Below are 22,727 nucleotides of genomic sequence, written 5' to 3' on the forward strand. Positions count from 1 at the left end.
TTAGGTGATGCTGGTGGCCAGATCTCCTTGTCTAGTCCCTGAGGTTCTAGTTTTGGTTGTACTTTCTCCTTCTCTCCTTTATTTCCCAGTGGACCTGGTAACCCTAACCACAGCCCTGGAGATCTTCAATGAGCATGATCTGCAAGCCAGTGAGCATGTGATGGATGTGGTGGAGGTCATCCACTGCCTGACTGCCTTATATGAACGGCTGGAAGAAGAAAGAGGCATCCTGGTCAACGTGCCACTCTGTGTGGACATGAGCCTCAACTGGCTCCTGAATGTTTTTGATAGGTAGGGGCTTGAGGTCTTAGCAGCCTCCAGGAGGAAATTCAGTGGGACACCTGGAATGGGTGTAGCGGGAAGGGGTTGTTCCTATGGTGGACTTGGACTCAGCTCAGCTTGGGACGTGGTTGTCACAGAACCCTGCCGGGTTCAACCCTGTGAGGGAAATGACTGCCAAATGTTAACCCTTTACAGAGAGTCATGTTGTCAGTTTCTTCTTTTAAACCTAGTGGTCGCAGTGGAAAGATGCGGGCATTGTCCTTTAAGACTGGCATTGCATGCCTGTGTGGCACAGAAGTGAAGGAAAAACTGCAGTGTGAGTATAACTCCAAAGTTTGGGTGGAGGGAGGAGGTGTGGTGGGAGGATGAAGGGGGTAAGATAAACAGAAGGTCAGTCTGATGACTCAGCAGAGGGCTACTCTACTATTATACTTTGTAATGCTTCCTGGTCCAGATTATTGCAAAGAATCCATAGCAGCCCAAGGCCAAGATGGGTCTAAGGCCTGGTATTAGTCCCCCTGTCCCTCCCAGGGCATTGGTTTCTTCTGATCTGGTGTAATGACTTGATGACGATCTGAGTTGGCATCCTGGGATCCCCAGGACCTGGACTTTCTAGTTCCATTTCCCTGTGGCCTATCAGGCTTAGCCCTCTCCCAGTCTGAAGCTCAAGCCATGTGACATATTCTTCTGGAGACTGACCCCCGTGAAAATGCAGGCTATGTGCAATAACGCCCATTGTCTGGGCGGTGGACATTAGGTAATTCGGTAGGTGTTAACCTCTCTGGTGTACAGAGCCTTTGCTATCTCCTTCATCCTCCCTCTTTTGTACACATTTTGCATCTTTCTGCAGCAGCATCATTAGTTGTCAAGTGCTTAATGTGTGCTGACTGCTATGCTAAATGTGGTGAGTACAAGGTCCAATTAGACATGGTCCCTGCCTCAAGTGGTTTCAAGTCCAGAGGAGGAGACAGAAGTACACAGAAAGCATTTTTTTAGAGTGCTAATTAGAATAATCTGAATGGCAGAGGATATGTGCTATATCAGCTCACAGGAGAGGGATGACAGCAGTATAAGAAAACTCTCCAAAGAAGAAGACTTTAAAAAGCATGTTCCTAGCTATGACATAATTTACTTCTCTCAATGGTCCTTTGAGATGGGATGGATAGTGATGATTTAGTCTCAATTTACAAGTAAGGAAACTGCAGCATAGAGAGGTTCCTGACTTACCCAAGGTTTTACCAGCTACTCAATAATGGATCCAGAACTAAAACCCAGGCCCTCTGCCTTCTACTTTTGTTGATTTCCTGGGCCCTGGTGAGGTATGAAGCAGATAGGCGAGAACCTCTGGAGGAGGTTTTCTAAGGTTGGGGTGGGATGGGGAAGTTCCCACAAAGGCAGATGTAGCCCATATTCAAATGTAAATACCAGAATCTGCTCCACAGTCATTTAGAGCTAATTCTCCGATGATTGACTGTGTCAAATTATCTCCTCTTTTTGGATTATCCATGGCAGTGTTTCTTTCCATTTGTGCAGATAATCACCAGATTACTGCAGTATCAGACTACATGGGCTATATGAACAGAAAGGGATAGGACAGACCAACTGAGACTCATATTCCGGCACCATTGAACCCCCTACCCCTTCATCTAGCTTCTCAAGAATCTTTTTTCCCAGCAGTGTCACATCTGTGTCTGACACTACTCTCACACACAGCTTGCCATCTGTATTCCCCCCCTTGATTCCCCTTTCTTTCTGATACTCTCCTTCCTTGTGTCTCTCTCACTTTTTTCTCTTTGCACCCAGAGAATGCAGTTTTTTAGAACTTCTGGGCTTCTAGGAGGTAATAGATGGACCTTTAGGTATTCCAGTTGCCAACATCATTAGCTAAGTCGATGTGCTTTGCTCTTTCCCTGTCTTCTTTTTCTGCTCCTTCTCTGGCCATTTGTGGATTGGGGTTGGCCATGACTTCCGTGGGACCAGCAGACCTCTTCAGCCAAGTGGCCAACTCAGGCAGTCAGTGTGACCAACGCCACCTTGGTGTCCTGCTTCATGAGGCCATTCAGGTGCCCCGTCAGCTGGGGGAAGTAGCAGCCTTTGGCGGCAGCAACGTGGAGCCCAGTGTCCGTAGTTGCTTCCGTTTTGTGAGTATGGAATAAGGGAGGGAGGAAAGGAAAGGAAGGAGGGAGGGTGGGCAGAAGGGAAGACAAGAGCTAGGGTTTTGATCTGAAGTACTCAGGGGTAGGGAAGTTTGTTGGGCTGGAATAAGAGGGCAGAGAGTTCTCTGAGCTTCTAGGGTCCAATTCCTTCGGGGAGGACCAACTAGGACACAGTTGAAAGTGGACATTTCTGAAGAACAGGCCTGGCTGTTTCTCCACCTCCCTAGAGGGCTGTCATTCTAGGAATGAAACACTTTGGGCCTCAGATATTGCCATTGGTCTTGTTTCCCTAGAGCACTGGGAAGCCAGTTATTGAAGCTTCACAGTTCCTGGAATGGGTCAACTTGGAGCCCCAGTCTATGGTGTGGCTGGCTGTTCTGCATCGGGTCACCATTGCTGAACAAGTGAAGCATCAGACCAAGTGCTCTATCTGTAGGCAGTGTCCCATCAAGGGCTTCAGGTAGGGAAGGCAGTATCTGCTGGAATGATATTAATAATAAATAGGCCATGTTACATTTGAATTATATATTACAAAACAATGCATTGCATAATTAGATAATTACAACTAATCTATTGTATTTGTTATATACTGTTATAATCTTTCTGATTGCACAGAAATGATGAAATATTTTCTTTTGTCTTAGTGGTATTATGAAATATTTAGACCTATAAAATCATATAGAGAAGCAAAAGGGGATGGGGTGGGAGAACAACACAGAAAGGGAAGTAATTTACACAGTGTTTCCCAGGGAGTATTAAATAGAACCCAGAAGCCCCAGCATCCTGACATATGAGAACTCTGTACCAAAATGTGTGCTGGCAGATGGTTCACAACCTACTGTCCAGAAAGCGAAATAGTAACCTGATTTATGCATTGGCTAGTTTCCATGATGTAAATACTCCCACCATGGCCAATGTCAAGCTGCCAATAGGAGGTTCGGAAAAGATGCATGGTTGCACACCATTTAAAGTATTTCCAGAGTTCCCATCATAGCTCAGCAGAAGTGAATCTGACCACCATTCATAAGGAAGCAGGTTCAATTTCTGGCCTCACCCAGAGGGTTAAGGATCTGGTGTTGCCTTGAGCTGTGGTGTAGGTCACAGACACGGCTCAGATCTGGTGTTGCTGTGGCTGCAGTGTAGGCCAGTGGCTACAGCTCTGATTCAACCCCTAGCCTGGGAACCTCCATATGCCACAGGTGCAGCCCTAAAAAGACAAAAAAGTATTTCCGCCATCAGGTACAATAGATGTAGACAACCTCAAGAGCATAATAGATAATAGTGAAATAGGAAGTGATGAGGTGGAGTATTTATTACCTTTGTTTTTAATACCATTTGCTTAATTATGAGTTTATATGACTTAATTTTTATATAATGACTATATTTAACAACTGGCTTGGAGAATTCATAAAATTTTAACAACTGGCTCTCACGAGCTGGTAAGAGCTGGCTCCAGTGTCCCACTGTGGGCACCCACCACCAAGGTTAATAAATAAAACAAGGAGTTCTCTTTGTGGCTCAGTGGTTTAAGAACCCCTCATAGTATCCATGAGGATGTGGATTACATCCCTGGCCTCACTTAGTGGATTAAGGATCCGGTATTGCCGTGAGCTGAGGTGTAGGTCGTAGATATGGTTCAGATCAGGTGTTGCTGTGGCTGTGGTGTAGACCTGCAGCTGCAGCTCTGATTTGACCCCTAGCTTGGGAACTTTCAGATGCTCCAGGTGCAGCCATAAAAAGAAAAAAAAAAAGAAGGAAAATAATATTTTACAATATGCTATATATTATATAATATATATATTTCACATATCTACTAATTTATATATTACATATTATATAATACATTAAACAATATATTTGGGAGTTCCCATCATGGCTCAGCAGTAACGAACCCAACTAGAATCCATGAGGATGTGGGTTCAATCCCTGGTCTTGCTCATTGGGTTAAGGATCTGGTGTTGCTGTGGTGTAGGTGGCAACTGTAGCTCCAATGTGCCCCCTAGCCTGGGAACTTCCGTATTCCACAGGTGTGGCCCTTATAAAAAAGGGGGGGAAAAGAGCATTAAAAAACAATATATTTGAAGTTTCCTTGATTGCATTTCCCCCCTCCACCCACAAAGTAGCTGCTATCCTGAATTTGGCTTTCATCATAAAATGCTTTTTCTTTCTTTTTCTTTTTTTGCTTTTTAGGGTCACATCCACAGCACATGGAGGTTCCCAGGCTAGGGGTCGAATCAGAGCTGCAGCTGCTGGCCTATGCCGCAGCCACAGCAACTCAGAATCCAAGCTGTATCTGAAACCTGCATCACAGCTCATGGCAATGCTGGATCCTTAACCCACTGAGTGAGGCCAGGGATCGAACTTGCATCCTCATGGATCCTAGTCGGGTTTTTAACTGCTAAGCCACAAAGGGAACTCCCATAAAATTCTTGCTTTTACCTTTTTCTTTCCTTAAAGATTTTCTTGTTGGTTGGTTTTTTTTTTCACCCCTTGGCTGCACCTGCAGCATGTGTAAGTTCCTGGACCAGAGGCTGAACCCAAGCCATAGCAGTAACAAGGCTGAATCCTTAACCACTAGGCCACCATAGAATTCTTACCTTTAAAAAAAAAAAAAACAGGAGTTCCCGTCGTGGCGCAGTGGTTAACGACTCCGACTAGGAACCATGAGGTTGCGGGTTCGGTCCCTGCCCTTGCTCACTGGGTTAACGATCCGGCGTTGCCGTGAGCTGTGGTGTAGGTTGCAGACGCGGCTCGGATCCTGCGTTGCTGTGGCTCTGGCGTAGGCCGGTGGCTACAGCTCCGATTCAACCCCTAGCCTGGGAATCTCCATATGCCGCGGGAGCGGCCCAAGAAATAGCAACAACAACAAAAGACAAAAACAAAACAAAACAAAAAAAACTGGTGATATTAACTTTAGTAATATATTTGGTTAACCCCATATACCCAAAACATTTATCATTTCAACATGTAATCAGTATTAAAATTATTATACCTTGTTTTTTACATTATTTTACATTTTTTTCAGAATGTCTTCAAAATATGATGTTTATACTAGTAGAACATCTCAGTTTAGACACTGTTTTCTTTTTTTTCTTTTACTTTTTAAAAATTAAAGTATAGATGATTTATAATGCCGTGCCTTTTTAAAGCACTAGCAATACTCTCTTTACAGACATGCTGCTTTTTATAAGCAAATGAGGCACAGAGGTGGCATTCCCATAGCTGGCTAGCGTAGCTCCTGGACCAGATGGCAGGTCCTCTGACTGCGCTAAGTCTAGACATTTCACCATCCTATGCTACTAAGTCGGGGCAGTCCAATCAGGCTTTGGAAGTGGATCTGAAGGGCCAGTCTGTATTCCACCATAATAGAGTTATTATTATAAATAACTTTGGGGAATAACTTTTAGCTAACTTGCTTATGGCTGGTAAAATCACTTGTCTTCATATTGGAAATGTACCTTTTCTCAGTCAGGTGGTGATACCTTTTGGGCCATCCTTGTTTAGAAGGCTATTTGATATAATGAGATCTTTACCCCTGTCCCACACTCCTTTTTAAAAAATATGGTGAGGGAGTTCTTGTGACTCTGTGGGTTAAGAACCCAACATAGTGTCTCTGAGGATGCAAGTTCAATCCCTGGCCTTGCTCAGTGGGTTAAGGATACACTGCTGCAAATGGCAGTGTAGGTCACAAATGCAGCTTGGATCATGTGTTGCCGTGGCTGTGGCATAGGCCTCAGCTACAGCTCCAATTCGACCGCTAGCCGGGAGACTTCCACATGCCGCAGCCCTAAAAAGATTTATGGTCTCTGGGGTAAGACTCGTCATCTAGTGAAGACTAGATGTATAGGCCACTGAGATGTATAGGTGATTCAGTGCTCCCCATATAGGAGGTTATGGCTCCATGCCTTGTCCCCTTCTAATGTGGGTGTATATTGGGATGTTAGGGGAGGGGGGAGGTCACTATGGTACATTGGATCCTCTTTCCTGCCACCTCTCCTCTCCCCAAGGTACCGGAGTCTGAAACAATTTAACGTGGACATCTGCCAGACCTGCTTCCTGACAGGCAGGGCCAGCAAAGGCAACAAACTGCACTACCCCATCATGGAGTATTACACCCCGGTATGAAGCCTCTGGGCTGGGCAGGAGGGGCAGGCTGCTCTCAGCTTCTGGGCCCTTGATTCACTTTGCCAGGCATTAGCTCACTGTATTCTGCTCTCTGTTGGGGAGCATTCTCCAAACAGTCCTGGTGATTCACCAGTTTGGGGGATCCCAACCTCTCTGTTCATCCAGCAGGGCTTCTCCCCCACTAGAGCAGCATAGGATACCCTTGGCCATCTAAAAGATACTTACTATTCTCCTGTAGAGAAAAGTCTCAGGTAAAAATAGAGCAAGGCAGTTGCAGATGACTCACCTTCTATTCCCTCACTTTACTTTTGCCTGCTTAGCTTCCTGAATTGTTCATGCCTCCTGGGCTTCATCTGCCACTTTGCCATTGCTTCCATCCCTTCTAGTCAATACTGATGCTTATGCTCAAATTCGTTACTCAATCTCTTGGGGGGGGGGAGGTATGTTCTTTCATTTCCTTTACCCAAAACCTACTTGGGTTTCATTGGAAACTGTGCCCTTCACAGACAGCCTCCAGGGCTCAGGTGGGTCAGCATCCCTGAACTCTAGTCATAGAATTTCTCCCCTGTTGTGTTCAGGATGCACAGCAACAGGCTTAGCTTCCTGAGCTGACTCTGCTCTCTAAACTCCTTTATCCCTCTCTCCCCACAGATACTCTCAAAGTCCCAAGCATATTCCTAGCTACCCACCCCCGCTGCTGCTCTCTTCCATCCTACCTCCCCATCTCCATGATCCATCTCCCTGAGTTGTCACCTCTTCTCCAAATTCCGTAGGCACAGAAACATATGTGATCCAGTGGAAGCGGGGACCTTGCCCTTTATTTTTCATTTATAATCATTTAAAAATAAACAGTATTGGAGTTCCTGCTGTAATGCAATGGGATTGGCAGTGTCTCTGCTGCACTGGGATGCAGGTTCAATCCCCGGCCCAGCGCAGGGTGTTAAGGATCCAGCGTTGTGGCATAGGGAAAGACTGTAGCTTAAATCTGATCCTTGGCCCAGGAACTCCATGTGCCCCGGGGCAGCCAAAAAAGAAAAAAAAATCATGAATGTCACACATGGAAAACTGGCTTAAGATGGTAGACTGATAATCCTGTAGCTCCTGCTCATCATTTACATCCCTAGAATTTATGTAAAAGATGTTTAAAATTTAACAAATAGAAGATCATTATAAAAGAGTCAAATTATATAGAGGTGTTTAAAACGAAGTCCCCTTCTCTCCTCAGAATGTTCCCCACCTCTCCAGTCCAACTTCCCACAGGCAACCAGTGTTCACAGTTTGGCATGTATCCTTTTAGGTCTTTTTCTAAGAGTGGGGTGTGGTAAACATGAACAAGAATGAACTATCACATTCCCTGCACTAGGGGAGAAGCCAAACCTCCCTGGAATAGCCCTTTAAGGTGAGTCTTTCTATCTTGTCTCCCCCTAGACCACATCCAGTGAAAACATGCGGGACTTTGCCACTACCTTAAAGAACAAATTCCGCTCAAAGCATTATTTCAGCAAACATCCTCAGCGAGGTTATCTGCCTGTGCAATCAGTGCTGGAGGCCGACTACAGTGAGACGTGAGTATTGGTGGCTGAGCAGGGACCACGGGCATCCTCACTGAGCCTGGGGATGTGCTGTGAAGGGGCTGAGTCCCACGTGGGCTAGGGCAGTATTCCAGGGCCAACCCAACCAGTGACAGTTTGGCTTGGGCCTGACCAGGAATCTGACCTAAGAAATAGACTAGAATTAAATCTCTGTATCTTGTTCCCATCAGCTTTTGTCCTTCCTAATTTGACGGTGGTAGGGTGGTGTGTATGTGGAAGAGTGGTGCGGAGGAAACAGTGTGCTCGGCTACCCAGTCTTTGGTCTTCTGAGTCTCTGCTGCTTTCTTCTAGGCCAGCTTCTTCCCCGATGTTGCCACACGCTGACACACACTCCCGCATTGAGCATTTTGCCAGCAGGTACCACCAGCTTTGGGGGAGGGGAATTGTAAGGAGTCCAGGGGAGAAGGCTTTTCAGTGGGGGCAAAGAGAACGGGGTCAGGGCTGAGGAGACATGCACAGTACATAGTGCAGCAGCCAGTGAGGCCCAATGCCTGGGGAGAGGGGCACTTGGGACAGCCCTCAAAGCTGATTATCCTGTTGTGGGATTAGAGTCCTTGAGATGTAAGCAGGCTTCACATTCTGTTCTCCCTTCTGTTCCTGCTCTTTCTTCCCAGGCTTGCTGAGATGGAAAGTCAAAATTGCTCCTTCTTTAATGACAGCCTGTCTCCAGATGACAGCATGTGAGTTTTCACACCTGCTTATTTGCCAGGAATAGCTTTCTTTGGGATCCCTCTGCCACCATTTGGGCAGGATAGATCTTTAAGAGGAGGGGGTTGTGGTGGTTAGGGTCTTTGACACCCTCAGTACAGAAGGCTGCTTGGGGGCACAGTGTTTAATAAGAGAAGCAGTCTGTCTTCTATCAACTGAGCTGAGGCATGAATGACGCATTACCTCCCTGCCATCTGCCAAGGTCCCTTCCTGTTGCAAGATCCCACCCTTCTATGCCCAACTCCAAGGAAAGAAGAATATGCCCCCATATAAAGTTGCAGAAGTGAGCTATTATGCTCAGAGCCAATGCCCCATCTAGGGCCACATCCACTCTGGGAAGACACCAGAGACTTGACCAAAGCATGGCCAGAGAGAATCCCTGGTGCTATAGCCCAGAGGAGGGACCCTTCATCTCTAGGAAGGTCCCTGGCCTCCCTAGAGGACCTAGGAACTGCTACCACATGGATAAATCTAGCCCTGGGACTGGGACTCAGGCAGGCAATGATTCCAGTGGTGGTGAGAAAGCGAATGGGGGTGGGATGGGGGAACATCACAGAGAGAGGAATAATTTGCTCATGGTTTCCCTGGTTGCTATAAGTAGAAGCAGAAACCCCAGCATTCTGAAAACACTCTCTCTTGCTACCCCCAACCACAACTCCTGCCACCTTTGAATACTTTCATCCCTCTTTGTTTCCCTTCTTAAAAATTAAAAAAATTTTTTCATTGAAGTAGAGTTGATTTATAATAACATGTTAGTTTCAGGTATATAGCACAGTAATTCATATACATATATGATTATATACATATAATATGTATATTCTAGAATATATATTCATATTATATATATGTATTCTTCTTTCAGATTTTTTTCTCCTATAGGTTATTACAAAATATTAAGTATAGTTCCCTGTGCTATAAGTAGGGCCTTATTGGTTATCTATTTTACTTTCATCCCTCTTAAGCCCGAATACATGGCCTTTCCCTGTCTATGTAACTTAGAGAGGGAATCCTCCAGCATATGTCTCCTGGGGCTTTAGCTGGGAGCTGAGGACTCACACCCTGAGCTGTTCCTGGTTCAGTGGCTGGCCACCTCCTTTCCTCACACCCCTCCCCCCCACAGAGACGAGGACCAGTATCTGCTTCGGCACTCCAGCCCCATCACAGACCGGGAGCCAGCCTTCGGACAGCAGGCTCCATGCAGCATGGCCACCGAAAGCAAGGGGGAGCTCGAAAAGATCCTGGCTCACTTAGAGGATGAGAACCGGTGGGTGTGGCAGTGGCACAGATCTGCGTGGGTTCTAGAGTCAGACAGCTTAATTCAAGTCCTGGATCTCCACATTCTAGCTATGTGGCCTTAAACATGTTGCTTATGTTCTGCGATTTTCCCTTTCCTCATATGTAATATAGGGATGATGATGATAATAGAACGTCCCTCTTCAAGTCACCTGTGAAGATCAAATGATCAGGCATATAATATGTTAGCCAATGTCTGGCTTATTGGAAGGGTTCAATAAAAGCGAGCTATCCCACAGCTCCACTGTGGCTCAGTGGGTTAAGAACCTGACTAGTATTCATGAGGAGGTGGGTTTGATTCCTGGCCTTGCTCAGTGGGTTAAGAATCTGGCATTTCTCTGAGCTGAGGCATAGATCACAGGTCTAGCATTGCTGTGACTGTGGCATAAGCTGCCTAGGCTCCAATTTGACCCCTAGCCTGGGAACTTCTATATGCTGCGGACACAGCCCTAAAAAGACAAAAGAAAAAGAAAAAAAAAGTTAGCTCACCCAATAATTATTTGAATCCCTTTAACTCAACCCACATATCTACAAGTCCCCAGTAGTACAAGTAGAGAGAATGCAAACAGAGAATCCAGAAGAGATGAGGCATATCTTTGCCCTCAAGGAACTTTCAGTTGTTGGAAATGGAAGGAGATCCTTATCACCTAGTGAAAGCCATAAAAGGGGGACAGTAATTGCATTGAGCATTTGAGGACTGGAAGAGAAAAGGTGAAGAAGATTTTGCAGATGGCCTTGACCTCCATAACACATGGAGGGCAACAGGAGTCTTGAGGAGTGTCCAAGCCACTTTGGTCATGTGTAGTAGAATCAATAGCAATCCCAGAACTGTGCTTCTAAAACACTAGTGTGCACTTGGAAAGCCCAGTAAAATGCAGAATCTGATTTGCAGGGCTGGGCTGGGGCCTTACTTCCTGCACTTCTAACCAGCTCCCAGAAGATGCCCATGCTGCGGGCCTGTGGGCTGTATTTGGAGTACCAAGTTCTTAGAATAGGGTCTATCTACAATTTGTTACTGGTTTAAAGCAAGATAAATACATAAATAGAAAGTCAGCTTTAAAAAAACTTTTAGAGCAATTTGACATTGCCATGACATCCAAGCCCATAATTAGTGGACTTGTCTTCACTGAATAGGGTACAGACCAGCTTGAGTGTTGTTGAACTTGTGTGGCATGAGCTGTGTACTAGCCATGCACATTCAGACCACATATTGATCCATAATGGATTGAAAAATCCCCCTGGTTTTTCACTATGGATAGTTTAAGAAACACTGCTTTAGAGCAACAGTGGGGAGGCCCTGGGAAACACTGGGGAGAGAGTTGCAAAAAATAAAGAGTAATATCCCAGGAGTTCCCGTGGTGGCTCAGCTGCTTAAGAATCCAACTAGTTATCCATGAAAATGCAGGTTCAATCCCTGGCCTCATTTAGTGGGTTAAGGATTCAGCATTGCTGAGAGATGTAGTGTAGGTCGCAGATGCAGCTCAGATTTGATGTGGCTGTGGTGTAAGCCAGCAGCTGCAGCTCCAATTTAACCCCTAGGAACTTCCACATGCTGCAGGGTTGGCCCTAAAAAAGCAAAGAAAAAAGAAGAAGAAAAAGAAGAAGTAATGTGCCCCAACACAGATCATCTCTTTGGAATCTGTTTCCTTGATGACTCAACAACGGGTGTTTAAAATGGACAGAGGAGGAGGGTAATGGAGAGAAGAGAAAAGATGGGTGATCTTTTCTTTATGTTAGGTCTTCCCCCTGGAATCTAAAAATCTGAAAATGGAGTAGGTGAGTCAGTGGCCCCAATGCCTCATTTATTTGCAGACTGTGTTTCTGTCCAATTTTAAGGTCGGAATGAATCCCTGAGGCAGCACATCAAAGCCCTGAGACATTTGTTATATGAAATGTCAGCTCTCCGTGCTCTGTGGCCTAAGGATGGCAGAATAAATGACATACGTGCTGAAGAGGAAGTGGATTTGGCCATTCAAGCCAGAGAGAGCACGGCTGCTGCGGGGGGTGGGGGGGGGGATGGGAGAACAAAGGGATTGTTCACACCTAGGTAGGAAGGGACAGTGGGCCTGGGACAGTCAATACCCCATGAGGGCCATTGGACTTGGCTTCTCCATCCTTGACAGGATCCTCCAGGGAGAGCTGAGGCGCCTGAAGTGGCAGCATGAGGAGGCTGCCGAGGCACCCACCCTGGGGGAGGGCCCTGCTGAGGTGGCACAGGACCACCGCAATGAGGAGCTGCTGGCTGAGGCTCGGATCCTTCGGCAGCACAAGAGCCGCCTGGAGACACGCATGCAGATTCTCGAAGACCACAACAAGCAACTCGAGTCCCAGCTGCAGCGCTTAAGGGAGCTGCTCCTGCAGGTGAGGCTGGGGCCGAGGAAGGACCAGAGCAGCATCCGAGCACAAGAGGGTGGGTGAGAGCTGCTCCTTGGCAGTGGCTGGTAGAAGACTTTCAGAAGAGAACTGGGCTGGCAACCAGGAAAGGGGGGGGGGAGGGGGCGGGGGATGGAGAAGGAAGGGGCTGGTATGTCACATGGCTTGGCTGGTTCTCTTGCACCTAGCTTCCACTCTGTCCTTACATGTGACTTTCAAGCCACTTTGGGGCTGAGGGCAGAGGAAGGGCTTTGGAGGGCTCACTTCCCCACATACTTGAATATGGTATTGAAGGAACAGAGTTCAAAGAATCATCCAGAATGTTGATTTTGCTTCTTAGATGTTTGCTGGAAAGAAGCAAGTTTGGACATGCTTGCCAAGAGAAAGATTTTTATTTTCATTTTATTTTATGGCTGTACCCACAGCATATGGATGTTCTGGGGCCAGGGATTAAATCCGAGCTGCAGCTGCAGCGATACTGGATCCTTTAACTCACTGTGCCAGGCCAGGGATCAAACCCACACCACTGGAGTTCCCATCGTGGCTCAGTGGAAAGGAATCTGACTAGGAACCATGAGGTTATGGGTTTGATCCCTGACCTCGATCAGTGGGCTAAGGATCCGGTGTTGCCATGAGCTGTGGTGTAGGTCGCAGATGTGGCTTAGATCTGGTGTGGCTGTGGCTGTGGCATAGGCCAGCGGCTACAGCTCCATTTGGACCCCTAGCCTGGTAACCTCCATATGCTGCGGGTGCAGCCCTAAAAAAAAAAAAAAAAAAAAAAAAAAAAAAAAAAGACAAAAAACCCACACTGCTGCAGCGACCTGTGCCACAGCGGGAACTCCCAAGAGAAACATTTTTGCTGTGAAAGGGTCACTTGTTACTTTTGGGCCCTTTCTTCTTTGAGAGGTAGTGTATATGATGTAGTATAGTTCTAGAGTCAGACAGCCCTGGGTTTGAATGTTGCTCTGACAATTAGTGGCTGTAGGATGTTAGGAGAGTTATTTTCCATCACTAAACCCCAGTTCCTGCATCTGTGAAACAGGGATAAAAGTACACTAACTTCATGGAATTGTGGTGAACATAAAATGAAATAATTCCTTTAAAGAATGGGCGTTCCCATTGTGGCTCAGCAGGTTAAGGGCTCAACGTGGTCTCTGTGAAGATGCAGGTTCAATCCCTGGCCTTGCTCAGTAGGTTAGGGATCCAGCATTGCCCTAAGCTGCAGTGTAGGTCACAGATTCGGCTTGAATCTGGTGTTGTCATGGTTGTGGCATAGCATCCGGCTGCAGCTCTAATTTGATCCCTAGCCTGGAAACTTCCATATGCTGCAGGTGCAGCTGTAAAAAGAAAAAAGAAAAGAGTTTAGCATGATGCCAAGAATATAATAAACACTTCAGAAATGTTACCTTTTATTGCCATTAGCCATACCTAGTAATACCACATCATGCCTCTTCTCTAGATCCTCCAAGGTATGGTCTTTAGATGAATTCCTGGAGGTCTTAACATTTGATACTATGTCATGAACCAAGTGTGCGTGCAACTCTACTATTTCCAAAGGGAACTGCATTCTAAATAGCTTAATTATAGCTGAAATGACAGCAAGAGATCTTTTGAGACAATGCCATCCTGATAAGAACTGGGAGCTTTTGATTCATGTTGAAAAAAGAAGCTATTCGGTAACTGAATATCTAAGAAGTTTCCTAAAAGTGGATGCCACTGTTTGAGGCATCACCAAAAGCTCCTTAAAGTCCAAGGGCAAAGGGATGGGCATGAGGAGTTCCCATTGTGGCTCACCCGGTTAAGAACCTGACATAGCGTCCATGAGCATGTGGGTTTGATCCCTGGCCTCGCTCAGTGGGTTAAGAATCTGGTGTTGCCTCAAGCTGCGGCATAGGTTACAGATACATCTCAGATCTGGTGTTTCTGTGGCTATGGTGTATACCGGCAGCTGCGGCTCCGATTTGACCCCTAGCTGGGGCACTTCCATATGCTGCAGGAGGTGCAATCGTAAAAAGAAAAAAAAAAATAATAAAAAGAGAAGGCTTGGGCATGAGGTCTCTAAAGACCCTTCAAAGCTCAAGAGTCTGTCAAAGTAAGGTCAGGAATGCAAAGCCACTTAAGCCACGCTTTACCTCTTGCTAGCCGCCTACCGAATCGGATGGCAATGGCTCTGCAGGCTCGTCCCTGGCTTCCTCACCACAGCAGTCAGAAAGCAGTCACCCCCAGGAGAAGGGACAGACTACTCCAGACACAGAGGCTGCAGGTGAGTTCCCCCGACCCCTCTTAGCCCCTTCCTCCATGGCTTTGTCTTGCCCCAGGTCTCCTGCCCAAAGTTCTGCTATAGCTGGGACTGGTTTCTCCTCCTGGCCTTGAGCTTAGGGTGGAGGAAGATTGACTTATTGACTGATTCCTTCATTTCTTTATTCCACAAATGTGTGCCCAACATCTCGTGGGTACCTAGGTGCCTGGAAGATACAAATGCCATAGGTTTGCCCTTCAGCAGGCAGCGTCCTACCACAGCTCCTTGGCCTCACAAGAGAATCTCTAGGTCTCTTCCTAAATCTCTCTTTTCCAACTCAGATGATGTGGGGTCAAAGAGCCAAGATGTCAGCCTGTGCTTGGAGGACATCATGGAGAAGCTGCGCCATGCCTTCCCCAGCGTGCGAAGTTCTGATGTGACTGCCAACACCCTGCTGGCCTCTTGATGGAAACCAGATCCCCATCCCATAGTCCATGGTCCTCTCCCAGTTCTGGTCAAAGCCTTCCCTTGGCCTTCACCCAACCTTTCCAGTCCCCACTGGCCCCACACTCCTCAGCCAGAGTTATTCGAGCTCCAGGCAGCAGAAGGGATCTGGTGGTATGTGAGGTGGGTGTGTGGGGATGGGGGATGGAGGGACATGATTCCTCTGACTCTGGAAATGTGTCCTTTAATCTTCAAGTCTGAGGCCAGTCCCTTAAGTACACTTCTGTTGCAGCCCAGGCTAATGGTATTTGGAGGCCATTTTAATGGGGAGCAGTGAAGCTGCCTGGCAGAATAAAGCAGTGCCCATAGCCCCTTTCCATTCTCCATGGAATCATGGAGATGGGGGAGTGTAATGATACCAGGGCTCCAGCATTAGGAATATACCAGAGTTAGCCCTACTCTCTGGCCCAACTCAGGGAGGCAAAAGGGTATCCCAAAGACACTCCCACCCCCAAAGTGCCCCTGAAAAATTCTGGGCAACATGTGTCATGTAGCTTCAGCTCGAGGGCATAGCTCTAGTCGTCCCGATGCTACATAGATGTTGTTTCCTCCTTGACTATCTTCAGTTTTGTCTGCCTTAGTCCCTGGCAGACCTTTCTCAAGGTTCATTTAGGTTCCTATTTTCACCTTACTTTGGGAAACATTAAAGAAATACTTATGGGCTTAGGTATTTTCCCCGGATCCTCTCCTGAAAAACCTCAGCATCCCGAGAGACCAGCTGGGTTGCATCCTGGGAACCCAGCTGAAGCCACCCTTGGCTCTTCTGAGTTGGCCCTCATAGCCCTGGTGGAGGGGCAGCAGCTGCTCAGCAAAGGGGGTCTTCTTCTTGGGTCAGGAAGGGGAAGCCACCCTCTAGACTGAAGGAGTGTTACTGCCCCACGCCCCTGCAGGTTGCGACCCTTCTTTCTTAGGCTGAGTCAGACAAGGTGGCTGACTGCCCCCCAGCTAATCATAAGGCAGATGCAACAAGCCACCCAGAACAGTGGCCCTTCCTAGGAGCCACTGGCCACAGATCAGGGAGTTGGCCACTTCTGCGCAGACAACAGCAAATCCTTCCTTTACGTAAAACTAGTGTCTCTAACTCTGGAAGGTGAACCCCATCCTCAAACTGAGTTAACTCTTCCTTTTATCCAGAAACTATTCAGAGTAGATAGTGGGGGGTGGGATGGGGGTGGGGGGAGTGGACTTGAGAACTTTAAACAAAGTCAGAGCCCATTTAGGCAGCTTTCTATCAAAAGGAGCATTATAACTTAGCACCCCACAGTTGACTTAACTTGCCTCAGTTTATATGCATACATCCCTATCCTACATAGCTACTGGATGTCAGTACTTCCCTGGCCTCACTCACACATTAAATTCTAATACCTCTTGATGTAGTAATGTTCTTCCTTGCTCTTTGTTAGTCCCAGCCTCTGGTTGGACAGATAGATGCATCCTGGCTACTCCCCCAGGATGTCTCTCCATTCATGTTTGAGGTGAGCTGTCCTCAAGACCAAAACAACAGAAGCCTGTGGCCCCAGAGGAATCTAACAGGAAGAGTCCCTCTGTTCACTTCATTCATTCCAAATCTTGTTCCCTTGAGATGTGGGCCTCAGGTGAATTTTCCTGGGCTCCTCCAAACAATGGTTCAGGGGCCAAAAGAGAGCAAGTCCAAGGTCTACTCACCCCATGTGGAAAGGGAGGAACAAATAGGCTTTTAGTAGCCTTTGCCAACTGAGACATCTTCCAGTTTCTGTCTGGCTCAGGGCCTTGAAGAAAGTAGCAGTTGCCACCAAGGTCAGATGGGTATGAGATGGTTGGAGTGTCCTGTAACAATCAAGCAGTTGGCCAGTGGGTAGAACTGCTGAGAAATTAGATTTAGCTACTGCAGGGGAGGGAAGGCAGTGGCTTGGATCCAGAAGCCTAGGATCGCCTCCTTCTAGAATCACCAGGGGGCACTAAGCCACAGGTTCAGGGCGTCAGGCTTCATCAGGACAATCTGCCTTAGTGCTCATGAGGTCCTGGGCAGGAGAACTGGTGATATATGGTGAGCAGGTGGCAGGTGGAGATCAAACACAGAGCCTTGGCATCAGGCGGCAGGGTTGGGGGGAGCCATATTTGTAGGAGCCTAGATTGTATGTAGGACTAGGAGAGAAGAAATTTGCTCCAGGACAGAGAGCTCAGGGTCTTTGAAGCATATGCCTGCCTAAGCCTTAGGAGGGTAGATATTATGAAACAATCTGACCTGGAAAATTCTGGAAAATCCTTTCCATAACCCCCTCTCCACCTGGAAGCTCTTGGACTGTTGAAGGCCTGTGGCAATGATAGCGGGCCACAGTAGAGAAGATGTAGATCTTGTTATGTAGGATTTGTGCTGTAGGTGGACCAGAGCAGAAAGTCGAGAGTTGAATTCTCAGTCGCCTGGTCACTGACACTTTGTGGTCCTGTGTTTACCTTGTTGCCTGAAGTGAGCATAGCGATGGAGGATCCAATGACAGTCATTGCAGCCCACGTGGGCAGTTTGTCTGCAGTGAGGTAAATGGATCTTTGGGCACTGCGAATTCAAATTCAAGCGGGATTTACTGAGATGTGTTGCATGTTAGGCATCTGTCATGTATTGTGTCTCCTAGAGGTATTATGTGTGATGCTGTGTAGTTTATGGCCCCTGTACTGGAAGGGTGGGGAAGGGAGCCATTGGGTAGGGAGCCTAACGAAAACCTCTGACTTGTGAGATTAGCATCAGTGATAAGGGATGTGAGTGTTTGCTGGGGTTGTTGTCAGTAGTATCAGGGAACAGTTAGGATTGATAGGTGATGAATTCTTGACAGAATCTGATAGAGGCCAAAAGGCCATTATGAGGGTGCATCTGCTCTTGGTGAGGGCAGAGTGGAGTCAGGTTGGGAAATTATTAGGAAGGCTGACTGGCTGGAGGATATCAGGCTGTTTGTTGTATGGTTCCCTAGAGAGAGTCCTACCCAGGAGGATATTTGCCCTTCCCTCCAGAATGGAAAAGCTGAAATCAAGGCCCCCAAGTGCCCATTTCTTTCAAAGTCCATGGAAATATTTGCTTATAGAGAAATCTTTGAGTTTGTTGTACTTTAGGAGCTGGGCTGGCAGGCCAATGTAATTAGAAAGCCTGAGGCCCAGCAGAGGCCAATCCTAGGAGATGTTTTCCTTCCAGATGAATTTTAAGGAATACCCATGATGCCTGAAGTGTGTGTGTTTGGGATCCAGGCTCCATATTCAGCTGCGGGCTAGAGCATTCCTCAAGCAGACATTCTCAGTGGCAGACTCACAGCCTCAGAGGCCATTTCAGGCCAAGATTCTTTTCAAAGTTCCCTTGACGTAGGTGACAGATAACTGAAGAAAGTAGCTGCTCTGACACGAACAGTCCTGGAGGAGAAAGTGGGGGCAGCTCTATCTCTGGGCTTTCCTGCCAAAGTCTGGCCCTGAGAACAAAGGAATACTTCAGCTCCTTCTTACTCTTTGAACACCAATGACTGTGGGAGAGGGCAGGGCTCAAGGCCAGGGCTCAGCTCCCAGCCTCCATCTCCGCCCACAGCTGCTGCATTTGGAGGGGCACCTGCTGAATGTCCTTGCTGTCCCCAGGGCTGTCTTGAGGCCAGACTGCTATGCTGCTTGCTGGCTGTAAGGACTGGTCATGAGGATGGGATTCAGGGAAGTGGCAAGGGTGGCTCACACGTCTAGCAAGGTTTAGGATGAAGGGGCAGGGCTGGGAACAAACTGTTTAACTTTGCCACTCACTGTGGTGCTTTTCCCCTTCCCCTTCAATTCTGCTTTGAAAAGAATAAATTTGTATTTGTTTACTTTGGTTCCTCTGGTTATACCCTTTGACTCTGACACTCCACATCTTTCCCTCATTTGGGTGTGGGAGGAGAGGGTGGGTCCAGGAAGCCACAGGAACACTGCAAAACATAGGTGACCAGATGAGTCCAATACATGAAGTACAAAAACATGACACTCTCACCAGCCCCATCTGCCACTGTTACCTGGGGTGGCCACCCCTCAAAGCCCCACACAAGGCCCCAAATTAGCTAGTTAGCTACTCATGGGATGAGCTCCCTTTTCTTTTTTCTTTCTTTTTTTTTTTTTTTTTTTTAGCTCTTCACCGCTACACCTGCAGCATATGGAAGTCCCTAGGCTAGGGGTTGAATTGGAGCCACAGCTGCAGGCCTACACCACAGCCACAGCCACACCAGATCCGAGCTGCATCTGCAGCCTACATCAAAGCTTGCAGCAATGTTGGATCCTTAAGCCACTGAGTGAGGCCAGGGATCGAACCCACATTCTCAGAGACACCGTGTCAGGTTCTTAACCCACTGAGCCACAATGGGAACTCCAGGATGAGCTCTTTATAGCAAAGGTTCTTCAATGTCATCCTCAACAATCTGAGGAATTTTTCACTAGCCTAAAGCAATAAGAGAAAAATCTGGATAATGCAGTGAGTTTCTGTAAAGTTACATTTATTCAATTTAAAAGTCTATCCTTCATTCTGAGATTATGGCTATATATATTGCGGGGTGCTAAAAATGTTAAAACTTCCTAGGAATTGTTAGTAATAGTTTTTTCTTTCTTTCTTTCTTTCTTTCTTTCTTTCTTTCTTTCTTTCTTTCTTTCTTTCTTCCTTCCTTCCTTCCTTCCTTCCTTCCTTCCTTCCTTCCTTCCTTCCTTCCTTCCCTTCTTTCTTTCTTTCTTTCAAGGCCGTACCCTCAGCATATGGAGGTTCCCAGGCTAGGGGTCGAATCAGAGGTATAGCCGCTTGCCTACATCATAACCACAGCAACATAGGATCCGAGCCACATCTGTGATCTGCACCACAAGCTCACAGCAACACTGAATCCTTAACCCACTGAGCAAGGCCAGGGATCGAACCTGAAACCTCATGGTTCCTAGTCGGATTCGTTTTTGCTGTACCACAACAGGAATTCCCCATGCTAGCTTTTTTTTTTTTTAAATGCCATTTCTGGCAAAATAAAATCCTGTCGGTCCCTCTTTGCCACCACCAATTTTTCTTTTCTCACTGATCTATATAACATTACTGTCCAATAGAAATATAATGTGAGCCACACATGCAATTTTAAATTTTCTAGCAGCTATATTAAAAAGGTAAAGATAACCAGGCGAAGTTAGTTTTAATAAGATTTCATTAACCCAATATATCCAAAATATTCAACATGTAATCAGTACAAAACCGTTATTGAGATTTTTATATATATATGTATATATATATTTATATATGTGTATATATGTATATATGTGTATATACGTATATACATATATTTATATATGTATATACACATATACATATATATTTTACTAAGTCTTAGAAACTATCAGAGTTCCTGTTGTGGCTCAGCCAGTTAAGAACCCGACATAGTGTCCATGAGGATTCGGGTTTGATCCCTGGTCTCGCTCAGTGGGTTCAGGATCTGGCATTGCCTCAAGCTGCGGCATAGATTGCAGATGCAGCTCAGGTCCGGAGCTGCTGTGATTGTGGTGTAGACCAGTAGCTGCAGCTCTGATTCGACCCCTAGCCTGGGCACTTCTGCATGTGGCAGGTGGAGCCCTAAAAAAGAAGAGAAAAAGAAAATCTATCAAGCAGGCCAATAGATTCAGCTGGTAAAGAAACAAGAAACCCACACAGATCCAGGCACTTTATTACTTATAGAAACAGCAAAAGCAAGGCCCACATTTGTATCCATTCCCTGTGTCCCTGTCCTATAGGATGACACTGGGACAAAAGGGACCAGATGACATGCACCATGAATGGCGGGACACCGTGCTGCTGAGTACCAACCCCACACTGAGGCTAAGCAGCTCTGTGGCCTGCAGCTGGACCCTTTGGGGCAAGGGGGGGGGGCGGTGCAGCAGAAAGTCCCATGCCTCACCAGAATGAGGGAGGCAGATGAGAATATGCTGTGTGACAGCTTCTCTCAAAATAGAGAGGTGAATGAGAAATGGTCTTGTCACGAATTCTCAGGAGGCTGCCTTTCTTCCCAGGTTCCAGGAGAATCATGGGGCATCCTGCCTGGGGCCACCTAAAGTTGAGCCTTGCCTACCTGGCTTCTGTAGAGAGTGCAAGGTTGTCAGGGAGCCAGCACAGAGCAGTTCCCCTGCAGAAACCCAGTGCATGTTTTAGAGACACACCTTGGTTTGGACTAGCTGTGTGTCCAGTGTTCGAAAGCCCCATGTGGCTAGTGGATACCATATTGGAAGTGCAGTTGTGCAACACGTCAAAGTCAGAATCACTGGGTTTTAGAAAAGGAAAACTTCCTGAGGTATCACATGTTGTGGGGAGGGAGGGCAGCAATAAGCCTTGGGTGACTGGAGGGCAGTGGGGAGGAAGTTCCGCGGGGTTGCAATGAGATGTGGTAGCAGAGGGAGTGGAAGGGCACTGCAGGTACACGCATGTGCTGCTGCCCCTTCTCCTGTTGTCTTTCCTCCCCCACTGCCTCTGAGCAGAGCTCTGGCTGCTCTTGGGCTGCAGTTTCGGGACAGAGGCTGAACTAGGGCTCTTCTACCTCTCTCAGCCTTGGACGCCACTTGTGGCATATGTGCCACTCTCACTGGCCTGGGTCTCTCCAGCCAGGGTAGTGTGGGTTTCTGCCCCAGTCCCCTGTCAGCCTTCATCTGGAAAGGTCTATCTTCTTTTCAAATCCTGCCTCTTCTCCCAGCTTCTGCCTCTGACAATTCCTTTTCCATATTCTTTCTTCTCATCTTTTAAATTCTGGGTTTCTGTGTTTTTGTTTTTGTTTTTTTGGTCCTTTTAGGGCTGCACGGCATATGGAGGTTCCCAGGCTAGGGGTTGAATCGGAGCTGTAGCCATAGGCCTACGCCACAGCCACAGCAACTCCAGATCCAAGCCTTGCCTGTGACCTACACCACAGCTCACGGCAACGCTGGATCCCCAACCCACTGAGCAAGGCCAGGGATCGAACCTGCAACCTCATGGTTCCTAGTCAGATTCATTTCCGCTGTGCCATGACAGGAAGTCCCTGTGGGTTTTTTTTTTCTTCTTCTGTTTTTTTCTTTTCTGGCTGCTCCCACAACATATATAAGTTCCCAGGCCAGGGATTGAATCTGAGCCAGAGCTGCGACCACAACGGCAACAGTACTGGATCCTTAACCCACTGTGCCAGGTCAGGGATCAAATCTGTGCCTCCACAGAGACAAGCCAGATCATAACCCAGTGCACCACAGTGGCGACTCCTAAATTCTGGGTTTCTGAAAAAAAAATTTTTTTTAAACTATCTTGGGAAATTCTCACTGTGGCTCTGACTAGTATCCATGAGGTAGCGTGTTTGATCCCTGGCCTCGCTCAGTGGGTTAAAGATCTGGCCTTGCCATGAGCAGTGGTGTAGTTCACAGACACAGCTCAGATCCTCTGTAGGCCGCGAGCTGCAGCTCCGATTCAGCCCCTAGCCCAGGAACTTCCATATGCCTCATGTGTGGCCC

General features: G+C 47.1%; 1 protein-coding gene across 1 annotated transcript in view; it reads left to right on the forward strand.

The window, feature by feature from the left end:
- DRP2 (dystrophin related protein 2) overlaps positions 1–16,422 on the forward strand; it is a 34,530-nt gene extending 18,108 nt beyond the window's left edge. Inside the window, exons 11-22 of the mRNA XM_047764584.1 lie at positions 90–291; positions 513–598; positions 2,266–2,423; positions 2,732–2,898; positions 6,446–6,557; positions 7,992–8,128; positions 8,447–8,512; positions 8,770–8,835; positions 9,984–10,127; positions 12,280–12,517; positions 14,672–14,792; positions 15,110–16,422. Of these exons, the coding sequence (XP_047620540.1) occupies positions 90–291; positions 513–598; positions 2,266–2,423; positions 2,732–2,898; positions 6,446–6,557; positions 7,992–8,128; positions 8,447–8,512; positions 8,770–8,835; positions 9,984–10,127; positions 12,280–12,517; positions 14,672–14,792; positions 15,110–15,234 (1,622 nt within the window). The 3' untranslated portion in view covers positions 15,235–16,422. The remainder of the gene's footprint in view (positions 1–89; positions 292–512; positions 599–2,265; positions 2,424–2,731; positions 2,899–6,445; positions 6,558–7,991; positions 8,129–8,446; positions 8,513–8,769; positions 8,836–9,983; positions 10,128–12,279; positions 12,518–14,671; positions 14,793–15,109) is intronic.
- Positions 16,423–22,727: the final 6,305 nt, after the last annotated feature.

The sequence above is a fragment of the Phacochoerus africanus genome, chromosome X (genome assembly GCF_016906955.1).
Source record: "Phacochoerus africanus isolate WHEZ1 chromosome X, ROS_Pafr_v1, whole genome shotgun sequence".
Taxonomy (NCBI): Eukaryota; Metazoa; Chordata; class Mammalia; order Artiodactyla; family Suidae; genus Phacochoerus; species Phacochoerus africanus.